At 43.6% G+C, this 16,250-nt stretch overlaps 1 protein-coding gene across 1 annotated transcript; it reads right to left on the bottom strand.

Moving 5' to 3' along the window:
• SLC46A2 (solute carrier family 46, member 2) lies at positions 1-7,763 on the bottom strand. Its single transcript, XM_006864663.1, has 4 exons — positions 6,629-7,763; positions 5,164-5,247; positions 3,944-4,100; positions 1-58 (listed from the first exon to the last, which is right to left on the bottom strand). The coding sequence occupies exons 1-4, from the start codon at positions 7,761-7,763 to the stop codon at positions 1-3; spliced, it is 1,434 nt and encodes a 477-aa protein (XP_006864725.1).
• Between the last annotated feature and the right edge of the window lie 8,487 nt (positions 7,764-16,250).

Raw genomic sequence — 16,250 nt, 5'->3', positions numbered from 1 at the left:
TCATTTCTCCATGACATCTCCGTATTGTAACCATGGGGCTAGTTTACAGGCCACGATGCTGCAAGAATTGACAATAGAGAGTTGTAAGAGAAAGCTGGGATTGGTCATGGGGTCTCTTTTTCTTCCCCACGGAAGTCAGGAAGATCTCTACTACTGGTAATCATTGATAGTTTGCCTGACTATACCCATTATGATCCATTAAAACCACTCCATGGAGAATATGCTGGGTGTGGTGATGAACTGAGGGCATTTCTTCCCTTCCAGCATTATTCTAGTCTTGTAGTCCTGAACATCTCCCATAGTACCATAGTCTACATTTCCTCATCTGTACAATGGGGCTAATAATAGTAATTATCTCATAGGATTTTTAGGATGGCTTAATAAAAATATATGAGGGGCTTCAAAAATTCATGGACAAATGAAAAGATTAAGGGATTTTTTCCAGGAACTTTTTGAAGTTTCCTCATATAAAATACTTAAAGTAGTAGCAGTGCCTGTCACATTGTAAGGACCAGTTAAGTGTTTGCTATTGTTACCATTATACAAGGAATGACTAAAAAGAAGAACAAAATAGGTGCAAGTGCATAGGTTTGTCGATCTGCTTTGGAAAAAATTAAGGTGTTCTTTTCTGATGGCTTGTACTTTCTGGATGAAGCATGAGGCATTAACTGGATGCAGAAGTTTGGCAGAAGGAGGACTGTGGAAGGGCAGAACAGCACAGTTATTTCCTTGGCTCCTCCATGTTACATGTAAACAAGAGCAAAGAGGAGCGGCCAGGTTCTCTTAGTAACGAAATCAGCTCATTTTGGTCCCAGGCCATGTCCCTTTGGTTTGCAAACAGGCTGTTGGCAGGTCTGTTCCAGGGAACACTCCTGGCATCAAGGAGGAGGATGTAGAGCATGGCACGGTCCAGCATCCCACCCTCCTCTGTGTCTATGCTTTGACATACCTTTGTGAAATATTACATTGCTGGAATGTAGCTTTTCTTTCTGGTGAGAAAGTTACACTGGTCTTTTCTGTTACTCATTTAATGATTGAAGATAATAGCCTTGACCTCTTCCAGCTATACAAATGGTTCAAAAATATTTAGTGATTTCATGGACAGTAAAGATAATAAAGACACTCCCTTTTTATATCAGAAGTTATATCAAAAGTCTTGGTTGTCCATTAGAATAGCCTGTAGAACTTTTAGGGGTGCCCATGTCCAGGCTGCACCCAGAGCAACTGAGTCAGAATCTCTGGGGTCGAATCCAGGCACCAGTGATGTTTAAAGCTCTCCAGTCAATTCAAATATGCAGAGAGCAAGGCTTTATTTGCACATGTGTTCCCTCTACAGCTAAATGGCTACAGCAGAGGGGACCAGTTAGCAACTGGTACTCATTCACATTGGTACTCAGTTGCTTAATGTGTTGCCTTACTTGATTGGTTCAAGAGTTAGTTTCTGCTTCTGTGAAATATGGTCACTTAAATATGCATGGCTTAACTGTATTAAATACACAAAGCAGATGAAACTAAAAAGAAACCAATTATTGAATTTTTAAGTTGCTTTTATTAAAAGCAATTTATCTTTAGCCATGACACATGTAGAACTTGTTTTCTTCATGTATCTGTGTGGGTGTTTGTTGAGGTTGAAGAAAATATTCCAGTCAACTGCTAACCAATATGACTGAATCAGTTTAAAGAAGCAGAACTACTGATCCATTACCCACTTGGCCAAAGAACTGGGACTCCTACCTACAACTCAAGCTAGCGCTAGCCAAGCTTCCTTCATTCAACATTGGGATGAAAACCAGAGTGCATGAAGAGACTTAAGGGCTAGGCAGCTGAAGGACAAATCTAGTTTAGCAAAGTGAGAGCTAAGCTGAGAGGACACTAGTAATAAGGCCTGCTTCAGGCACAAGATCTTTCAGCTGTTTGATCTTCATATCTTTTTCAAGTATGTAATAAAGCATAGAACTGTCCCCGGAAGCTCAGCTTTCTCTGTAGGCAGAGACCTATTTGTAATGTCAAAATTCCAAAAAGAGCCTTAGCACCATCCGTTTCCTGCCCCTTCCAAACTGCCTTCCAATAGTTCCCACTCTACTGCCTCTAAGGAGCTCTTTACGAGTCGGGCTGCTAACTTCAAGGTCAGCAGTTCGAAACTACCAGCTGTTCCACGGGAGAAAGATGAGGCTTTCTGCTTCCTTAAAGATTTACAGCCTTGGAAACTGTATATAGGGTTGCTATGAGTCAGAACCAACTCAACGGCACACTACCACCACCACCACCTACTGCCTGTAATACCACGATTGTTGTTGTTGGTGACTGTCAAGTCAATTCCAACACATTGCAGCCTTGTAGGGTAGAGTAGAATTACTACATAAGATTTCCTAGGCTATAAATCTTTACAGAACTCTGGTGTGGCACTGTAGGATTGGCACTGGACTGCTAACCATGAGGTTGGTGGTTCAAACCCACCAGCTGCTTCTCAGAAACCCTTTACAGGGTTGCTAGGAGTTGGAACCAACTCGAGGGCACTTAACAACAACAAATCTTTATGGAAACAGATGGTCTTATCAGTCTCCCTTAGAGCGGCTGGTGAGTTTGAACCACCAACCTTCCAGTTAGCAGTCCAATGCTTAACTCACTGCATCACCAAGTGTCCTTGATACCATCATTGCTAATATGTAAAGTTCTCATCTGCCTCCAGACAGAACTTCTTAAAATACAAATCTATACCAAATTTCTTATACCTTTTAGTGGATCGATTTACCATATTTCTTTCTCTTCTGGGGGGACTAATACAAGCATCAGAGACCCACAGTTAAAGGAAAGAAGTAAAAAGATTTAAACAGTTTAAAGCTTATCCAACTTGGTAGCCTTATGTGGTGCTGTAGGATAATTGCACTAGATTGACTGCAAGTTAGATTGAACCACAAAGTCAGTGATTCAAACTCACCACCCGCTCCTTGAGTCAGAACGGACTCAACAGCACTTAACAACAAAACCACAATGTGGTTACTAAACACTTGAGAAGAATCTAGTTTGAATTGAGATGTGCTGTAAGTATAAAACACATTTTGAAGACAATATAAACAAATGAAAATCACATTAATAATTTTTAAGATTAAATACATATTGAAATGATAACTGTTAGACTAAGTCAAATATGTGATTTAAATTAATAACACTTATTAGTTTTAACTTTTCAAAATGTGGTGTCTAGAAAATTTAAAGTCACTTATATGGCTTGCATTTGGGGTTTGCATTACATTTTGGTTGATAGGGTTGGTCCAGAGTGGGGTTGAAGATCAAACTATTCCAGGCTTTCGATTTAGTGGAAGACCCAGGCTACTGCTCTCGCTGTGGGCCCAGCATGCCTCTCCTCAGCTTCTCTAGCCTTCTTCCTATTTCCCAGACTTGAGTGCTCTGATTTTACCAATGAGACAAATGAGGCTTAGAGAAGTCAAGGGCTTTGCGAAAAGAGATGCTCACACAATCCAGTGGTCTTGACTTTTCAGTGGCACTAAACACAGGTTGCCAATTGCCAAGGCCTCAGAGGGCACAGAGAAAAGAGAGTCTTGGCCATGAGGCAGGATGACTTTCATCTGAGGGAATTAAACAAAATAGGTCTAAGTGGTTCAAAAGAGTTGCCAATTCCAGCTTCTGATTATAAGGAAGTATAAGAACTCCTATAAATAAATTGTCATTATGACACAGTCCAGAAATGAGCCAGCAAGTTGGGACCTTCTGTTCCCTATTTGTGATTTGGGGAAAGTCCCAACTTGCCAGATTATTAATTGGGGGAAACAGGAAGACTTTTTCTTTATGGGAGAGCCTACTTGGAACCTGCTACATAAATGCAGAAATCCTTTCTCATGCGGGGCTGAAGATGGCCCAGCATTCCTTGACCTAAACACCAAGGCCCCAGCCCAAACAGCAAACTCTGCTCCCATCGTCTTACCCAACAGGGATGATGGCCAGAAAGGAGAGGAAGGAGGAGAGAACAAAGCAGGTGCCGATGAACTTTTCCATGGAAAGCTGATAGAGCTCGTTAAACACTACAGATGTCACCACCCCTGTCAGAGCCAGGGAAAGCTGCAGTATGACAAACACCTTCCCTGTGGAAAGGACAGAGGTTATCAAGATGTGCTACACAATATGATTCATGTAACTGAAGCCACTGAATTGCACATATGAATGTGAAAAACGTTGACTTGACAAATGTTACGTTGTATAATATAACAACAACGGCAAAAATTCACTGCTGTTCTGTCCCCATATCCTACTAGCTGAGTCTCTAGGGCACTCTTAGGGAATCCCTTGCCATTCACAAGACTTCATCTCAGACTTGGTAGCTCAGTTCACCAGGAATTCTGCCTCTATCAGTTGGAGCTTCCTGATACCTGTGAACTTGGGGTCCCTGCACTGCTCCTAGACGCAGAGAAGGACAGATGCCAAGACACATGGAGAACTTGAAGGAATGATGGGTTTACAGGTACTGAAAGGAGACAAAGATCTTTCTCCAGAGCCAGTGCTTTGAATTCAGACTTCTGAACTGTGAGTGAGTAAATTTCTATTTGTTGGAACCATCTACTTTCCTGGCATAGTGCAGTAGGATATGCACTGGACTGCTGACCACAAGGTTGGTGGTTTATACAGGTTTGCTATGAATTGGAACTGACTTGATGACACTTAACAACAAGCCATCCACTTGTGGTATTTCTGTTATAGCAGCACTAGATAACTAAGACAAACAGTAAGCAGGCTTTGGAACAAAATCCCTGCTCTAGCTCACTTCCCACTAGTGCACAGTAAGACCTGTCTTGGTTATTTTCCACAGCAGAAAGGGTGTAACTTTGGCCTTGTGGATGAAGTAAGGAGAAGGGATGCACAAAGCCAAGGAAGCCATCCCCAGCTCCTCCTTCCTCAAAACCACCAGCAGTGGGTGAATCTTTAAAAGAAAACTCAGGAACACAGTGGGAGAATTAGGTAGTTTCTTTGAGACTTTTCAGTGATTAGTTTTCTGAGTCTTTCACTCACTCTGCGCTGCATGGAAACCAGTGTATTCCTTGTGTATTTGGTGCTGTTTCTGGAACTCTCTTGTGTGCCTTCTGCAGGTCCAAACCCCATGCCCCAAGCTGAGCAGCTCTGAGACAGTCCTGGCAGACGCCTTCCACTCACCATAAGAGGAGTCCTTTATGAGCTTGGACATTGCTGATCTGATGGTTGTGATGGGGATCAGAGCAAACAGCATGATGGCTCGAGCTGCAAGGAGATCACACAAAACACAAAGGAGTAAATTACAACAAAACAAAAGCCTCGCTTAGAACTTTCTCTTTCCACAATCCCCAGTGGCTTGACCTGAAAGATGTCATTTCTCTGCTGATTGACTAGACCTCTTCCCAGGCCAGATTGTTAATCCTACCGCTCTGTTGCAGCTGTATTTGCTGCATATATATCGGAAAAGTGGCACATCACAGTTTACATGGTGACATGATGAAGGATGTCTTTATTGACAGCGTTCATTGGTTCTTAGGGATGTGAAGTTTGTACCACTGAAGTGACTCAAGGTCCTTCTTTTTGCCTCCCTGGAGTGGAGGTGCCTGCCATTTATGAACATGCCCAGTCACGTTTGGGAGATGGTCCTCAGGAACTTTGGCAAATTGCATCCAAATCTCTGTCTCACTAACACAACTGCCTATACATCCCTTTTCCCTCAAGTCCTATTCCTATTGATTATTCAGATGCTCTGTGTGTGAGAGAGAAAGAGAGAGGAGGAGGAGGAAGGAAAGGGGATGGGAAAGGGCAAAGAAACTGGCACTCTGGTCTTTCCACACATCTGGTTAAACTGGGAGTTAGCTAGATGTACTCTTACCATTTTAAAGGTGTTTTTCTGAGGTGTGTGACCAAGGCCTCTGGTAACCATCTAGAGATGTACTGTTACTACATTAGCCATTAGCCATGTGTGGCTATTTAAACTAAATAAAATTGAGTAAATTTAAAAGTCTGTTCAGTTTTAATAGTCACCTTTCAAGTCTTCATAGACACATGACTAGTGGCTAATATACTGGAACAGCGATAGAACATTTCCATTGTTGTAGAAAAGTTCTATTGGACAGAGCTTTCTGCGTATGTCTTTGATGGAAACTTCATTTGGCTTCCTGAGAAAATCTATTACATTGGCTGTGGAGGGTATTTATTGAGGATTTTAATTCATTTTCTAAAAGCCTTTGGTGAACCCCAAATGATTTTAAGTAAGAGGCCTTTTCAGTAAGATTACTTAGTGTTTAATCCCTTCAAAAGTGAAGAGAGAAAATTCAACACAATCTCTTCCTTCTTCCAAGGTTGCCTGAAGACTCCCTTACTCACGATGGGTATCAGTGACCACCACAGCCCCCACGCCCCCCCCCAAATCACCCAACCTTCCAGAGCCATGGACACCATTCTAATAACTTTTTAATCAGAAATACTTTAGAAGAGATCAACTCAAATGCACAGAATCCTGTTTCCCTTGTTCCTCTTAGGTTTCAAGTAGAATGGTGCTGAGCTGGGGTACCTGGGCCACGACAACCCTGGTGTTAGCCTGGTGAGGCCTGGTGAGGCAGGGGGCCAGCAGTGGCCTGTCTCCAGAGAATGCCAGACTTACCAATGTAGAACATGTATGTCTTTTTCACAAAAGCCAAGAGTAGGGCTCCAGACCCAAAGGAGACCATTCCAATCACGATCATGGTGGTGTCCCGGAAGTGGAAGCAGCGGGAGAAGACCAGGACTCCCAGGAAGCTGGTGATGAAGATGATGTAACCTGCAGCCATGCCATAGCCCACCTGCACTTGGTTCCAACTGAGAGGTGCCCGTAACACAAAAAGTGGCATCACATCCACTGTGCCCACCACTGCCAAGTCATATATGATGGCACCCATGAAGAGAAGGACAATGATGGTTTTCTGGGGCTTTTCTTTTCCAGGAGGTGGGGGGTGCCTCTCCACATTGTGCTTCTCTGGCTGATCAGGATCCAGGGTGCGATAGGTGCCAACCATGCCAGACACAGTATCCACGGTGGCAAGTGCCTTGCTGGACTTGCCCACCGACTCAGGGACCTTCAATACCAACAAGCTGTAGAAAAGGCTAAAAATGGCACAACTCACGCTGCAGGCCGCCAGCACCAAGCCCTGCCTTGAGCGCCCAGCGATCTGCTTGAAGAGGTGCCCAGAGGCCATGCTCCCACAGAAACCGGCCAAGCCCAGGATCAGGTCAATAACAATTAGGCGCAACGAGCGGCGGCCCTCAGAGGAGCCGAGGGATCCCAGAGCCATCACCCCAGACCAGAATGCTGAGAAGCCACCACACAGCCCGTTCAGCGCCGCTGCCCCGTACATCACCTCCAGTGGCCAGTCCAGCAGCACCTTGAGCAGCAGCCCCAGGCGAGAGAGCAGGAAACCCAGCAAGGACACGCAGATGGAGACCTTGCGGTGGTAGCGGTCACTGAGCCAGCCCAGCCCGTAGGCAGACAGCAGGGGCGATAGGCCTACCACCAGGTTGTAGATGATGTAGAAATTGGAGATGGCCTTCTGTTGTTGGTCCTCTAGAGCCCCCCGGGGAGATGGGCTGGCGCTGTGGTTGGAGGAAGCCCCAGACCCGTAGTGCTCCTTCACTACGAGGAGCAGCCCCGCGTCGTAAAGGGAGGCGGCCACCTGGGACGAAGCCACCACTGGCTCAATCCAGGTCCTCACCTGGAGGCGAGACAGGTGGCCCATCCCCGGGTAGGAGGCCCCGGGGCTCATGTGGACCCTCTGATAGGTAGATAGATGTAGGTAGGGACTTGCTCGCGACCGCGGGTGGGAGATGCCGCCAAATTCAGCCGCTCCAGGCAGCCAGGTTCAGCCGGAGAGAGCGAGAATGCGCCCAGCCTCCTGGGGCGCGCAGGAGAGCCGCGAGTGGAGCCGGGGCTCGGGGAAGCGCTGCGCGTGCGACAGTAGCTAGCCCAGCAGCCCTGTGCATTAGCGCCTGGGCCGCAGTCACACCTTCCCAGGCCAGAAAAGGCCGCGCTCCGCCCAGCCCCCGCCCCGACCTGCCAAATCGGGCTGGCGACCGCCCAGGGAAGCCAGGCGCGGGGGAGCGCCAGGCTAGTCTCGGCTTCCAAATCTCCCAACCGCTGGCGGTTTCGTCACGCTGCGCTGGTGAGCGCGGCCGCCTGACGGATTTCACCAAAGCCAAACATGACCCGACCTCCCACAGTCGCTGGGGACCTTCCCTAGCTGCTCATCACTGGGGCTAAGACCCAGTTGCAAAGGAGCCCTGGGGACCGACACAGGGAGCGTTTCCAAATTCTACTACCTCTGGTAGGCTGGTTTGGATTAGGAGTGGGATATTTAGGATTCTGCCTGGGATAGGTGGTGGATGTGAGCTTTTTAATTTGCCAGCTTTGAAAGCGAAAGTGCTTTGAGGAGTTGGGAAACACACACTAAGAGAATTTAAAAGGTCCGCTTTTTATGAGGGCTGCTCCATCATGGGCCCCAGCCTGAATGCTTGCAGGGAGGAAGTAGGAGACATGAGGTCCACTCAGCCATTGACGTCCCTCTAGAAGATAAAAGTGGCATGGCTGTAGAGCCCACTAGAAAGGACCGAGTTGCCAAGGCTTCTGGGTTCAGTACCCAAGATCACTTTCTGCTTCTTACTCATGGGCTTAGCTGTGCTGAAACCTCTACTTTGCCAGGCAACCTTGCTTCCCTCTTTAAGTACACACTTCTGCAAAGAGGACCTGTGTGTGTGTGTGTGTGTGTGTGTGGTAAAAATACATCAAAAACAAAGTTCTCTCCAGAGACTGAGGTCAGAACAGCCTCTATCCCTCTTCCCTCCACCCGCACCCCAACACAGTCAAGGCAGCATGGATAGATAGGAAACCACTAAGGGGAGGCTCATATCTGCAAAGACAATTAAAAACAAAAAACAAGTGGAGAATGTTTTTTTGGGAGTAGGGACTGAACGCCAAAGGATTTTGTGTAGATATGTGTCCATTAGGTAACTTTGAACACCTAATTGATGTTAAATTGATTTAAAGTCATTGCAACCCCATAGGTGTCTGAGTAAAATGATGTGCCATGTGAGGTAGGGTTTTCCATGGCTGTGTTTTCAAAACTAGATCAACAGGCCTTTCTTCCAAGGTGTTTCTGTGTGGACTTGAGCCCCTACCTTTCTACTCATAGCTGAATGCCTTAATCATTTGCATGATTTAAAGGCTATATGTAGTTTTTACAGAGATTTTAAGCTCATCTCTCCTTCCTGTTTGTGTCCAGGCCTAAACAGCTCTGCCCTCTGCAGAGAGAAAGGCCCACTCAAAAGCTCCTTTCTTCCCAAGGTGTGCCCTGTGAAGCTGAGCTGGCAACCCCTTCAGAGCTTCCTTACTTCCCTCGCACTTTGACCTACCATTGGGAGGTACTAGTTTCACCCAACTCATGCCTGACTCTCCCACTCCATTCCTGATCCTGTTTTACCAGAAGCCACAGCAAAGCAGTCCAACCAGCTTGTTCCTGTGAGGGGAAGAGGTTCTAGGGGCTGGGCAACCCTATGACAATAGCAGCCGGAATCAGATTTCCACATGGGCCATTTAACCAAGGGGTCTATTTGGGGGACTGAAAACACTAGGGGCAAGTTTTGTCCTCTCTGGGAGGGTCTATGCATCTCAGTTCTTGTGAAACCAGGGGAAATTGAGGGGGACCTGAGACACACATATCTAGTGGGAGCTGGGTTTGTCATCATTATAATCCTGGGGTCCTATATGCATAAGACCTGAGTCCTCTGCTCTGGAAATGACTTCGATTCAGACTACTCAGTGTCTCTCCCAATTTAGACTGCTCTGGGCTAGATTATAATCTCATCACATCTTCACTTATATCCCTCTCCATTTCTGGATATAAGTCCCAACTGCTACTGACAGGGTGTAACCCTTGAACCAAGTTGAGCCTTGATCCTGCATCTTCAAGATAGGTAAACTCTCTTGTCTCTAACTAAAGGCTGGATTTTATTTAAGTTCAAACACTCCTTTCTTTTACTTTGATAAAGTCAGACTATGCCAGGAGAGTTTGAAAACCAAAAGGAAAGAACATACTTAGCCTTTCTCAAGCTGAAAGAACTGAAGAAAAAAATTCATGCCTTGACTTGAAATACTGACAGATTCTCTGAACAGAATATTGAAGGATACAGGAAGCGTCAAAACAAGATGGAAGAAATATGCAGTCACTCTACCAAAAAGAAATGGTCAATGTTCAACCATTTCAAGAAGTAGCATATGATCAAGAGCCAGTGGTACCAAAGGAAGAAGTCCAAGCTGCATTGAAGGCATTAGCAAAGAACAAGGCACTCTGGGAATTGATAGACTACAAACTGAAATCTTTCAACAAACTAATGCAGCACTGGAGGCACTTACTCATCTATGCCAAGAAATTTGGAAGATAGCTACCTGGCCAACTTATTGGGAGAGATCCATATCTGTGCCCATTCCAAAGAGAGGTGACCCAAAGGAATGTGCAATCATCAGACAATATCATTAATATTACATGCAAGTAAAATTTTGCTATAGATCATTTTAAAATGGCTACAACAGTATATCAACAGGGAAGTGCTAGGTTCAAGCTGGATTCAGACAAGGATGTGGAGTGGAGATATCATTGCTAATGTCATATGGATCTTGGCTGAAAGCAGAGAATACCAAAAAGATGTTTACCTGTGCTTTATTGACTATGAAAAGGCTTTTGACTGTGTGGATCATGACAAGCTATGGATAACATTGCAAACAATGGGATTCTGGAACACTTAACTATGCTCTTGAGGAACCTATACATAGACCACAAAGCAGTTGTTCAAACAGAACAAGGGGATACTGAATGGTATAAAATCAGGAAAGGTGTGCCTCAGGGATATATTCTTTCATTGTACTTCTTCAATCTATACACTAAGCAAATAATCTTAGAATATGGATTATATGAAGAAGAATGTGGCATCAGAATTGGAGGAAGACTCAATAACAACCCATGATATACAAATGGCACAACCTTGCTTGCTGAAAGTGACAAGGACTTAAAATACTTACTGATGAAGATCAAAGACCATAGCCGTCAGTACGTGATGCAGCTCAAAGTAAAGAAAATAAAAATCATCACCATAGGACCAATAAATAACAACATGATAAATGAGGGAGGGGGAAATGAAGTTGTTGAAGACTTTGTTTTTGGAACCACTATCAACACTAATGGAAGCAGCAGTCAAGAAATCAAACGACATATAGCATTAGGCAAATCTACACAAGACTTCTTTAAAGCATTCAAGAGCAAAGATGTCACTTTGAGGACTAGAGTACACCTAACCCGAACCATGGTATTTTCAATGGCCTCATATTCTTGTGAAACTTGGACAGTGAATAAGGAAGATCATAAAAGAATCGATATATTTAAGTTATGGTGTGAAGAAGAATATTAAAAGTACCATGGACTGCCGGAAGAACAAACTGATCTGTGTTGTATGAAGTACAGCCAGAATGCTCCTTAAAAGGCAGAATGGTAAGATTTCATCTTTGATGCATCCCTAGGAAGCAGTCCTTAGAAAGGGCATCATACTTGGTAAAGTGTAGAGTCAACAAAAAAAGAGGAAGACCCCCAAGAAGATGGATTGGCAGAGTGGCAGCAGTAATGAGATCAAGTGTAACAATTGTGAGGACAGCAGGACCTGGAATTGATTCATTCTGTTGTGCATAGGGTCACTGTGAATCACAACTGGCTTGACGACACCTAACAACAACAACATTCCACCTAACGACTACAAAGAAAAAAATAGCAGCCAACATTTATTTTCCAAAGGTAGGTGAGCCAACAGAACATAGAAATTATCAACCAGTTGTTTGATAATTTCTACATTCTGTTGGGTCACCTTTCTTTGGAGTCCTGGTATGGTGCTGAGGGTTAATGCGCTGGACTGCAAAGTTGGTTTGAACTGCAAGGTCGATGGTTCAATCTCACCAGCCACTCCTACATAGGGTAACTGTGGGTCGGAACTGACTCAATGACACTTAACAACACAATAGTCATCAATATTATATGCAAGTAAAAATTTGTTGACAATAATTCATAAATAGCTGCTAGAAATTTAAGCTGAATTTAGAATGAGATGTTGGAGGAGGACTATCATTGGTGACATCAGATCAATCTGGCTGACAGCAGAGAATACCAGAAAGATGTTTATTTGCACTTTATTGACTATGCAAAGGCATTCAACTGTGTGGATCATAACAAACTATGGATAACATTGCAAAGAATGGGCATTCCACAACATTTAAATTTATGCTCATGAAGAATCTGGACATAGACCAAGAGGCAGTTGTTGACCAGAACAAGGGGGATGCTATGTGGTTTAAAAATCACGAAAGTTGTACGTCAGGGTTGTATCTTTTCACCATACTTATTCAATCTGTATGCTGATCAAATAATCTGAGAAACTGTAGTATATTGAGAAGAATGTGGCGTTAGAACTGGAGGAAGACTCATTAACAATCTGAGATACGCAGATGACACAACCTGTTGACTGTGAAGAGGACTTGAAGTATTTACTGATGAAGATCAAAGACTACATACAGCCTTCGGTATGGATAATAACTCAGGGTAAAGAAAACAAAAATTCTCACAACTAGACCAACAAGTAACATAACAATGGAGAAAAGATTGAAGTTTCAAAGGTTTCATTTTCCTTGGATCCACAATCAATGCTTGTGGAAACAGCAGCCAAGAAATAAAATAACTTGTGTTGCATTGGGTAAAAAAGTGTCAAAGAGCAAAGACATCACATTTTGAGGACTTTGGTACACCTGGTGTTTTTAATGGCCTCATTAAAAGTGGGACAATGAATAAGGAAGACTAGAGAAGAACTGGTGCGTGTGAATTGTGCTGTTGGCAAAGAAAATTGAATAGATCATGGGTTAATGCTCCAGACTGCAAAGCCGTTTGAACTGCAAGGTTGGTGGTTCAAGATCACCAGCTGCTCCTCGGAAACAGGGTCACTATAGGTCGGAATCAACTCGATGGCACTCAACAACAACAACCAGAAGAATATGCAAATCTGTCTTGGAAGAAATACAGCCAGAATGCTGTAAGGATGAAAGAAAAGAGAAAAAAAGGAATCAAGGATGGTGAGATGAAGTCTCACACACTTTGGACATGTTATCAGGAGGGACCAGTCCCTGGAGAAGAACATCATGCGTGGTAAAGTGAAGCATTCATGAAAAAGAGGAAGACCCTCAAAGAGATGGATTGACAGTAGCTGCAACAATGGACTGAAACATAACAGCAATTGTGAGGATGGCGAAGGACCAGGCAGTGTTTCATTCTGTTGTGCGCAGTGTCACTATACTTTAGAGTCAACTCGAGGGCACCTAACAACAACAAAAATTTACTGAGCCATATTCTAGGAGCTCTGGTAGTGCAGTGGTTATGAATCAGGCTGCGAACCTTAAGATCAGCAGTTCAAAACTACCAGCTGTTCCATGGCAGAAAGATGAGGCGTTCTACTTCTTTAAAGATTTACAGCCTTGGAAATCCTGTGCATGGTCGCTATGAGTTGGAACCGACTCCACGGCACATAACAACAACAACAACATTCTAGGAGCACTGTAGGATAAGCACTGGACTGCTAATGGCAAGGTTGATAAATCAAACCCACTGAGGGACAAAGATGAGGTTTTCTGCCCCTATACAGATTCACAGGTTTAGAAATCTTATACAAGGTTGTTATGAGTTAGAATCGACTTGATAGTAGTTTGTTTCTTATTATTGTATACCAAGTACTTAACATGAATTAATTAATGTAATGCTCACAAAAAGTCTATGAGCAGATGGAGAAACCAAATCCAGAGAAATTAAGGAATTTGCACAAAATCGTGCAGCTAGTATATTGGGGACTACTAGTATTTGGCACAAGACAGTCTCTGAAAATCTATGTTGTTGTTAAGTGCTGTCAAGTCGGTTCTGACTCATAATGATCCTGTATAGAGTTTCTGAAGAATGGCTGGTGGGTTTGAACTGCTGATGGCAATCAAGTGCTTATCTTACAATGCCACATCAGGACTCCCTGAAAGTCTATAGCTATGGGGGAAATGCAGGCAACAGGACATTTCATTTGAGTCTGCTCAAGCAAAGTAGTGATAAGGGAGAGGAGCAGGAACACCATTGTCATGATGTAATCATTGTTAATCAACAGAAGGGATGGATGGAAGGTTACCGCTATGACTTGAAACCAGTTCCATGGCACTTAACAAAAACAACAACTTCTGAGAGATGGTTTCCTTCTCCATGCACTGATAAAACGAGGTTTCCTATTTCTGTTAGGCTGAGAGTCAGGCCCTGCCCATGGTAAATTCATTAGAATAATGAATGCTACCTCTGAATCTTCTTAGGAAATTGTTTTCATGACCTTGACCACCCCACCCCAGAGGTGACACCCAAACATGTCCCAATAGTATAGATGAGGAAATTAAGTAGCTAAGACACCCAAACATGTCCCAATATTATAGATAAGGAAATTGGAGTAGCTAAGACCTGCACAGGTTACACAAAGCCACGATTCAAACCTAGGTTTTGTCTAGCTTCAATGCCCATGCTATTTTCACAGTGCTTCATTTCTGAGGTAACTGAATAGGAGAGGTTCATTTTTAAAAGACATTTGATTATTGATAGATTTTTTACCAAATACTATGAGCCTATTATTGGCTATTTTCAAATGCATTCATTAGTTCACTTTTTCATTTATCATTCATCCCTCTATTTATTTACAAGCATTTACAAGTATGTGTTGCTTAACATCCATAATATGTTCTTTGAGGTACAATGCTATGTGAGTTGGTCATTTTTAGAACAGTAAGGAGCAGTTCTACTCTGTGGTACATGAGGTTGCCATGAGTCTAAATTCAACAACATACTCAGGGGAGAGACCATTTTGACCACAGGCAGCAATTTAGACCTTAGATATGTTGTACCCGTGAGAGTTTTTGCGGTGGTCATTCCTGACTGTATGAAGCTTTTGCCAACTATGGTTGGCATGTGTGTGTGTGTGTGTGTGTGTATCTCCTGTAGCCAGTTGTTCCCCTCTTGGGATTCACATTCCAGAAGAAGAACTGAGGCAATGCACCTTCTAGGCCCACCTCTGTAAAAAGCCTTGGGACACTGCTATTATCCCCATCCTACAGGCAGAAATTTGCTTGGTATTTGCGTTTTGAAGTAATTGAAACTTGTTTGGGGTTTGTTGTTGTTGTTAAGTGCCGTGGAGTCAGTTCTGACTCATAATTGCCTAATATAAGGTTTCTGAGGAGTGACTGGTGAATTTGAACCACTGACCTCGTGGTTCAAGCCGACCTGTGATCCTGTGCTTATCCTACAGTGCCACACCAGGACATAACTTCAAAAATACAAATGTATTTGGGAAAAGACCACAGAATTATAAAGTCTAGTTTTATCCTTAAGTTACATGAATACAAAATTTTATCATGCTGGATTTGAGAAATGCTTTACTTACGTGACTGGCATGGCTTCATGCGTTGGTATATGCTGTTCATTCATTTCTTCTTTCAGTGAACACTAATTGAGTGTGTGCTTGTTCAAGGCTAAGTTGCAGCAACAAACAAAGCAGGTAAAAATTCCTGCCTTTCTGTAGTCCACTGCCACATTTAGAACAATACTCCAAAGTTACATGCTCATTAGCTCATTAGCCTGAAGTATGGCACTATAGGGTAAGGACTGGACTGCTAACTGTAAGGTTCAAACCCACCAACTTCTCCTTGAAAACACTATAGAGGTACTTAAACAACAACAGCAACACATTTTCTCAGGAACAGCTGCCTAAATAGTCGTAAACATTTCCAGGCATTCTTGCAAATGGAGCTCAAATGTTACTCTTACTGTTGTTGTTAGGGCCATCGAATCGATCCTGTCTCATAGCAACCTTACGTATAACAGAACGAAACACTGCTCAGTCCTGTGTCTGCCTCACAACCATTATTAATTACACTTGAACCATTGCTGATGCCACTGTACCAGTCCATCTCATTGGGGGTCTTCCTCTTTTTCACTGATCCTCCAGTTTACCTAGCATGATGTCCTTCTCCAGGGACTGGTCCCTCTTGACAATATGTCTAAAGTATGAGAGACAAAATCCCGCCATCCTGGCTTCCAAGGAGCATTCTGGTTGTATTTCTTCCAACACAGATTTGTTTGTTCTTCTAGCAGTCCATGGTA

This window comes from Chrysochloris asiatica, unplaced genomic scaffold (assembly GCF_000296735.1).
Source record: "Chrysochloris asiatica unplaced genomic scaffold, ChrAsi1.0 scaffold00069, whole genome shotgun sequence".
Taxonomy (NCBI): domain Eukaryota; kingdom Metazoa; phylum Chordata; class Mammalia; order Afrosoricida; family Chrysochloridae; genus Chrysochloris; species Chrysochloris asiatica.
Note: the sequence above shows the minus strand (reverse complement) of the source record. Positions and strands in the feature narration are given on the sequence as shown.

Excerpts from the sequence above, each read along its gene's own strand:
- SLC46A2 (XM_006864663.1), bottom strand. The coding sequence starts at position 7,763 with ATGAGCCCCGGGGCCTCCTACCCGGGGATGGGCCACCTGTCTCGCCTC. Across the intron at positions 5,248-6,628 it reads GACATACATGTTCTACATTG|CTCGAGCCATCATGCTGTTT; the intron begins GTAAGTCTGGCA and ends ATCTCCTTGCAG. Across the intron at positions 4,101-5,163 it reads CATAAAGGACTCCTCTTATG|GGAAGGTGTTTGTCATACTG; the intron begins GTGAGTGGAAGG and ends TCCTTTCCACAG.